Genomic DNA, 8,474 nt, shown 5'->3' on the forward strand with positions numbered 1-8,474 from the left:
ACTTGATGAATATTATGAATATTTTTGGTGTAGGCTCAATTTTTCAGTCCAAAAGAACAAAGACACACCAGCTTGTTGTTTCTTCTGAAGATCAACGAAATCAGAGGGTGACACAAAATCTGTCAAGAACATGTAAAGGCCACATTTCACCCCAATATCAAAAAGATTTTAAATAAGGAATTAAATTTAGTTTAAACACTTAAGAACGTTGCAATTTAAAAAGACAATTAAACCAAAACTTCCCCCAAGTTCTGATTATTAAAATGCAAAAAAAAACAAACTGTATAAATACATAATATAATATATAATAAAAAATTGAGAACAATTTATAATATATGGGAATATTATTTACATTTTATATATTTAAATTTTGAAGTATTTATACATCAATGTAGTATTTCTTTTGCATTTAATTTATGAAGATAATTAAATGTTTTAAATCCCTATCACTGTATTATAGTATTTTAGTAGTTTTTTACTACAGAGTATTTTTTTCCCTCTATTACAAAAATGAAAATCATTATTCAGAACAGAATTTGGGGTAAATGTGCTAAATTGTTTTGTAAATAACATCACATATGCAAAGACATTTTAATTAATATGCATATGATTATTTGATTTTTTTATTTTTGCTTTTGAAGTGAAACGTGATCCAGTCATGTTTTAATGCGATTCACCTGACTGAAGAGGAAAATCAAACATAACTCAAGAACAAACAAATGAAGTGACGTTTTGAATGTGCACATCATATGTTACCCGTGCTGGCAAAATGAGACGGAATGTGCACAGGCTAATTACAAGCTACAGGCAAAACAAGTGAAAAATGTCAATTCTGTCAGAACCACTATCGTCAAAGATGATTGACAATTAGCATACAGTTTGGATTGGCGGTATGGTTCTGTTCTGGGCAAGAACTCCCTGCGCATCCATGCAGCCTAGCATGGATGAGAGCAGGGAGAGCAGCGATAACCCCCCCAGGCTAAACAGAACATAACCAACATAAATGTATTGCAGATATCGTTAAAGTTCAATATTGTTATGTACACATTTTAGAATGAAGACTGAATCCTGACTGACAGAGGAGGAGCTGGGGATGGAGGAGGGTAATTAGCTATTGAGCAATGTGAAAACTGCTGATAATGCTGAGGTACCTTATATATGAATGCTTAGATAGGTGTCGTATTCCCATAGGTTGATGGGGATCAGCTGAGAGTCAGCTGATGCGAGCTTGACTAACGTGACCTGCCAGAACTAACGCTACGCTTGATTTTTGGTCAAATTTGAGGTTTTCACAAAAATAAGTTAATTAAGCCCTCGTCTAACGATCCCAATGCTCCAAATAGTAATTAAACATCTAAATTGATCTTTATTTGTACATTTTCTGAGAGGTCTACCTTCGTTGTTTTAAAAAGTTCCGTTTGTCTATCGGAAGCAAAGCACTTGCGTCTGACTAACCAAAAGGCAAGCACTTTGGTTTCCGTTTTGAAAGTAACATGCAGGAACGAGAATATAAAGTGTGGGACTTGATGAATGTTAAAAGAGTTATTAAGAGTGATAAGCCACGAAAAGGGCTTAATATATAGGCCGCGTCTGTCTCATTAATGTTAATCAAACAATTCAAGAAAAGAGGGAATCACTCCCTGCTCTTGATTGAACTACTTTATTTGTAATGAATACACTAAATACTATGCAGTGCTTTTTACATTTGATTGTTTTTCTTACTTGATTGATTCTAAAGTTTATTTGCATCTTTGTTTTTATTTTTAATAACAAAGATAAAATAAAAATAACTATAATATGATTCATATAGTAATTATTATTAATAAAAGAATTTGAGGAAAGGATGCATCGAGAATCATTTTATCGAAACGAATCGTGAGGCAAGTGAAGATTCACACCTCTAGTCGCAACAACGTCTTCTGTGATTGGTCAAAACACCCCGCACAGTGCATTGTGGTAGCATGAACAAAAGCTGAACATATATTTTCCTATAGATTGGTTTGTGCCAAATTTGGTGATATTACCAGAGATTTTCAATCTATGGTTGCTAGGTGATTTTGTTTTGGAACCTTCAGAAAACTTTAACTAGATTTTTCTCAACATTGACTTTGCTATCGACTTCAAACGGGTGCAGCTCAGACATTTTTTGTCCGATTCCAACAAATCATCATTTTGAAGATTTTTTTTAAATAGAGAATGTGAACTCATTTTTGAAAAGTTGCTCATTGTGACTCATTTTGCCAGCATGGGTCACATATATGGATTTTAAATGCTTTTGTTGTATCCTGCCTAACAGAATGTTCACAATAGGATTGTAGATTTGTGAAAGAAAAGTCTCACATTAGTCCTACTGAAGTAATGCCAAAACTTCTTCTTGTCCCTTTTAGACACTGAATTAAATTAGACTGAATTCAACTTCAGCTAATGCCATTCTTTTAACATATAACCTAACAAACACCCCTGAAAAATTAAAACAAAAACACAGCTTGACAAAACAAATCTGCTTTTATACTCAGTTCTTAGCATCGGTAAGGACAATATTGGCAGTCACAAACATTAGACAGAACGTTGCCCACAATATCACAAACCAAACCCAGAACGTGTGATGGAAAGGCGACCGGTGCTTATTTACAGCATCCCTTCCCAACACGGGCTCTAGATGACGACGACTAAAATATACTAGGAAGGCTGGGATGATATACTGAATGCCCGTTCCAGCATACGCCCCAGTGATACCCACAAGCGACTCCAGATCGTGAGTACAGAAGGCCACGATAATGGGCGGCACTAGGGTAATGAGCGGGAAGACGATACGGTCCACCACCCAAGGGTACGTGCCGCCGTCCCGATGGAAGAGAGTTTTCCAGTTGTTGCGTAGCGTGACGGCTATTATGGGAAAGTTGGTGCTAATGGTGAAAACGGGAAAGAGGCCCAGGAAGTAGCGCAACACTGGAATGCTCAGGACGTCGCAGTTATCCGTGAAATTTAAAGTGTACATGTCCCGCAGCAGAGAACTATCGAAGCAGAATATGGCCGTGAGGGACAGCAGGCTGTAGAAGCACAGGATGAGGATGTAGTCGGCCATGACCAGGGCGCTCATGAGCTGCTTGTTGGAGATGGGCGTCACGAGCGAGGGCAGCGAGTGCTGGCACATGAACGAGTAGACACAGACCCCGAAGAGGTTGGGCACACCTGAGATCTGAGCCACAGATGGGTGGCCCTCACTGTGGCCCTTGCCAATACGAATCAAAGCCAGGATGATCATCATGGTGAACGCTGAAAGAGACAGAGGAACTCAATTATATAAAATCATGCAACATCATAAACTGTAATTATATGATGATCAAGTCTATTTTGTTGTATTTATGGCAACACACTATAGTCAAAAACATTGCTTTTTCATGCACTTTTGAGATTTTGGTATATTTGGTTTTCATAACATGCTCTTTCAGAGTTGTGGAAAGAAAACTTGCATCTGTAGATTTCAATTACATGTCTTTAAAGGCTGTTTTCTCTAAATGTTTGTTTTAAGCACTAAGCCAGAAATCTCCATTTCAGTAGCACTTACATACATCAAACACAGTTTTATTCCTATCTACATTCTGAAGGTTTGTACAAATGGGTTTGTTCATGTATCATTTGCTTGATTCGATACAACATTTCATTCCTAAAAACACAGTGAAATGTCTTTTTTTCTGCCTGTTGCCTCTATTTTCTGATTTATGGAGTGATAAAGAGAGATATCAAAAAAGTGTTTTTTATGTGTGCATAGAACAGAACTCTCTTGAACTTGCGATGATTGACACAAGACCTCATTCCCTGAGATTTCTTGCACTGTGGACACAGAAGAGAGACCCAACTCCGATACACGTTTAAATATATCATTAACAACTAGTTGTTCAGTTTGGTTCTGTAAGCATTTCGTAGTTTGTCATTACCTTTCATCGTAGTTTTTCATCAATTAATTCGGATGTAGAATGCAGTTGTCACTCTTGTAAGTAAAAATTACTGTAAAATGTATGCAAATTAGTGCATATTTCATTAGACAATGCTTCATTTGCATATTTAAACAACATTTTAAAAAGACAAAAAAATGAACTGTGAATCGACTGGGGAAGTATGGTGATATCTATTAGATAAACGTTTTGCCCTATTCACCTGCGGTGTCTTGCTTTAATACTGTACATTCATCTCATGCGTTTGAGTCTGCCAAGTGGAGATGATTATTTGTTAACACTGTACGCCTAAAGCCGATTTTTAGGCATATACCCATTTTTGTAGCCTGAATAGCAAAAAATGCATGAAATCTGAGTTTAACTAAATCAATCCAAGTCTCATGAGGATGTGACTTGAAATCCAGTTAAATTGGATTTGACTAAATCCGTTTCAGCATGAACTGTACGAACAGATATCAAGTTTCTCTTCCATCATTTGGGACACAACTGGGAAATCCAAGGTCTCTGTCGTGTATGTTATGTGCTTTATGAGTTGTCTTGATGGACTTGAGCAGAGGACAAATTCCCAGTTCTGGTCTGTCCACACTGACAGCTTGCTGCTCATATACCGTGTCTACATTGGAAGCCACTGACGCAACAACTCGAGTCTGTCAACACTGTGGCATGACGCACAGCTCTGATGCATCCAATGTTCACAAACCACGGGCCAATCAGCTTCTGAGAATAAACCAAAACTTTACCAGTTCATTTAGCCAGAAATCCATGGTGTAAAAAGTTGACTTTGGGTCATTTTAAAATAGTGAAGCTTTAGTTTAATTTTAGTACTAGAACCTACCTGCAAAAACTACCTTAAAAACTGAGCACAGGTGTATGCAAAGAAAAAACTGTTTTATAATAAATATTGATGTGATTTTGCCAATAGAAGGTACAATACCATGGTCCATAAGATTTATTTAATGTTTCTGAAAGAAGTCTCTTATGCTACACTGCATTCGTACACAACATATGCGCCAATGGACATACATTATTAACACTGAACTCTGGGTTAGGTTTGACTAATTGGTTTGCACACAGAAACAGCCACAGGTCAAACTCAAAGTAAAGCCTTATTATTAAGCCTCCTTATTATTAGGTCTCCTAATTCTAACCTATTTATCTTATTTAAGCTTTTCATTATTTCTATAATATTGAATTGATAAAGAGACAAAAAATTAAAAGGCTTGACTTTCTGCATTTGTAATCTGATCAATGTTGCAATCAATGCTGAACAAGATGAGATTGTTAAGGATCTAATGGGCTGCTGGAAAATGCTGAGCTGGTTAAAAAGGACTAATTACGCCTCTAGGTGATGTTCCCTGCATGGACAACCAGGTAGAGGAACACGGGTGGTAAAAACCCAAAATGACAGCTCCATATCCTCCATTTGTTTTCTCAAAACATCTAGAGGAAGATAGCTTAATGCTGCACCTGGAGATCTTTATATATAGATGTCTGTCAGTTATTTAACAGCATGGTAAAGAAATGAAATTAAAGCAAATAAAATATGTACATGGTTGTGTGGTTATACTGTTACACTGGTTAAAGTTCTAATCCACAACAAAAAGGGTAGCTGTTAAACACCATTCTACCCTAGTTTCCGGATAGCTAAAGAGGACCGATAGTGATAACCAGTCCTCATCCTCTTTTCTAATGCATCACACAGCCAGGTCAGGGACTACAGGTGTATCTGAGATGCTAGCCATCGGATTCAAAGGGGAAATGGATTGGTTCAGTCCACGCATGTGAGAGTCCAGCTGACGTGCAATTAATCGGAGGTGCTTCCGACAGCAGTGCTGATCCAAAGGTCTCCATTAGCATTAAAGGTGTCCTCACACATGCTCATTCAGTGCTTAAAAAGATTCATTCTTTCTGGCAGGAGTAAAACATTCTGGCAGCAAACAAGGGGCAGAGTGCATGTCACACTAATCTCAGTCTATTAATCAAGGGCAGGTTGCATGTAAGGGGAATAAATAATTCACTAGTTGCAAAGAACAAACAACGTTGAAGGAAAAGGGTACGTGTCTCAGGAGAGAGATCATGCTGCCAGGACAACTACAAATTACCTCATTTCAAGTACACAAAAAAACAAAATAACCACTACAAATGATTGTAAGGCCTTGCAAGTAACCAAAATATAAAAGTTAAACCAGGTCTCATTTTACACTAAATCTAGAGATGACGCAGAACAACTTGCCAAGTGACCATACCAAAACAGCCTATGCAATCCTATGCAAACTAAATATAATGTAATATAATAATAAATAACTGAATATAATAACTGAATTTTCAGAAATCATACTAATATGCTGATTTGCTGCTTTATATTTTTGTGGAAACCATGATACATGTTTTTTTTCAGGATTTTTAATGAATTAAATGAGTTCAAAAGAGCAGCATTTATTTAAAACAAATCTATAGTGACACTTTACATTTCTTTACAGTCACTTTTGATCAGTTTAATAAAATTTAATAAAAATACCCAATTAAAAGTAAGAATAAAAACAAAAATTATACAAATCTTTCTGACTTCTGACTGTATATATAAAAAATTAAAATAAATAAAAAAAATAACTGATTGAAGAAAAAAAAAATTTATATAATTGAACACTAGAAATTCACATCTGTCATGCTGTAGAAATACTATTCCATGACAGACATGTCAGCTAAGGATGGTAAAATACAGAGCACAAAGGCAAAGGCAAACAACTGCATTAACAGGTAACCTTCATTGTGCATTATGCTTAATATAGCAAAACAGACACGCAAGAGCTCAACTAGAGGACAAACATAGACATACATAATGATGGAACTGCAAATCACTGGGGGAAACGTCAGAGACAGATAATGCAACCGAAGAACCAACCGGAGAGGATACATGCATGGATGGGACGTAGTCAGATTCAAGATGCATTACTCCTTTTCATAAAAATAGCAGAGTACAAAAGAGTTGCACTGAACGAACAGGAGGGTAGAGGAGAAAAAAAGAAAAGAGAATCAAGGGCACACTTAATCCAAATACTCCTGACATCTCCTGACACATGTCAAGTCATTGTATAGACGCTTAACCTTCAGCACAGAGGCCTTGTTTAGGGATGAGATGTGATTGCATACCGCCACATACGGCACAGCGATTCATCACACGCTATAAATTCCCTCAGTGTACATGCTGATGGCCATGGAAAATGCCACTGGTATCTGTGTCTTCAAGTCTTATTCATTATGATATGTTTGCATCTGACACCAGTGCTAGCAGAGCCTGTTCGGAAAACACCACACAGGTGGACAAGGAGGATATAAAAAAGCGGACCAAATAAATTAATGTAGCAAAGTCAAACTTGTCATGGCATTACAATCAAAATGACACTGATTGCTAAAGTTTCCCCAAAGGACGGTGTGTTGGGTTTTGAAGGACACTCTTCATTAACAAATCACCCGTGAGATGTTGAGTTACATGACCAGCTGTGACCATCAAGTGTGAATGGAGAATGTCGAGTGGCGAGCACATTAGGAGGATGTCAAAAACATCCTATCTGTGAAAGTATCATCATCCATAAACTCTGTTATTTAGCTATCCAAAGCAACTTACAGTAATTGTGATTTTGCCAAGTACGACACATTCCTGGATCAACAACCTTGCTTGCTTGTCTTGGAACATTCCTATCAAACGAACAGGCTTCAGGGAGATATTTATTTATATTAGAGATACACTACTGTTAAAAAGCTTGGGGTCAGAAAGATTTCTATTTCAAATAAATGCTGTTCTTTTGAACTTTCCATTCCCACAGACAAAATGCATCATGGTTTACACAACAGTATTGAGCAGCACGTCTGTTTTCAGCATTGATGATAATAATAATTGTTTCTTATGCAGCAAATCAGCATATTAAAATGATTTTTGAAGGATCATGTGACACTGAAGACTGGAGTAATGATGCTGAAAATTCAGCTTTGCCATTACATAACATCACATCACAATAAATTACATTTTAAAATATATTCAAATAGAACAGATTGCGATCATCTGTGTGATATAAGGTCATGATCAAAGGTACAATGGCGATAATCCTTCTGGTTTAAAGGGGTCATATGATGTTGCTAAAAAGCCGTGTACCAGAGCGACGAGACAAAAACATTAAAACTAGGACTGCACATTATATCGTTTCAGTATCGATATCGCGATGTGCGCATCTGCGATAGTCACATCGCAGGATGACGTTTTTAGGCACGACATGTAAACGAACGGCCCCAAAGTCTGTCTACACTGGACGCGACAAAGCGACCGTTGCATATCAGCTTGTAATTTGTTTATTTCCTATGCTGATTTACTCGCCTACAAAATCACCCCAGTCACTGATTTTTTTTTTTTCCCAAATAGAGCTATTGAAGTCATCTGATTTTTTTTCCATATTACAAAATATATTGCAGAAAAAAAATATATCGCAATGTGAGTTTTTTCCAATATCGTGCAGCCCTAATCCT

At 36.9% G+C, this 8,474-nt stretch overlaps 1 protein-coding gene across 1 annotated transcript in view; it reads right to left on the reverse strand.

The window, feature by feature from the left end:
* Nucleotides 1–2,486: 2,486 nt before the first annotated feature.
* The window catches only part of LOC107728757 (transmembrane protein 104-like), a 35,186-nt gene continuing 29,198 nt past the window's right edge, over nt 2,487–8,474 (reverse strand). Inside the window, exon 9 of the mRNA XM_016539042.1 lies at nt 2,487–3,276. Coding sequence (XP_016394528.1) covers nt 2,513–3,276 — 764 coding nt within the window. The 3' untranslated portion in view covers nt 2,487–2,512. The remainder of the gene's footprint in view (nt 3,277–8,474) is intronic.

The sequence above is a fragment of the Sinocyclocheilus rhinocerous genome, unplaced genomic scaffold, assembly GCF_001515625.1.
Source record: "Sinocyclocheilus rhinocerous isolate Xijiao unplaced genomic scaffold, SAMN03320098_v1.1 scaffold463, whole genome shotgun sequence".
Classification (NCBI taxonomy): Eukaryota; Metazoa; Chordata; class Actinopteri; order Cypriniformes; family Cyprinidae; genus Sinocyclocheilus; species Sinocyclocheilus rhinocerous.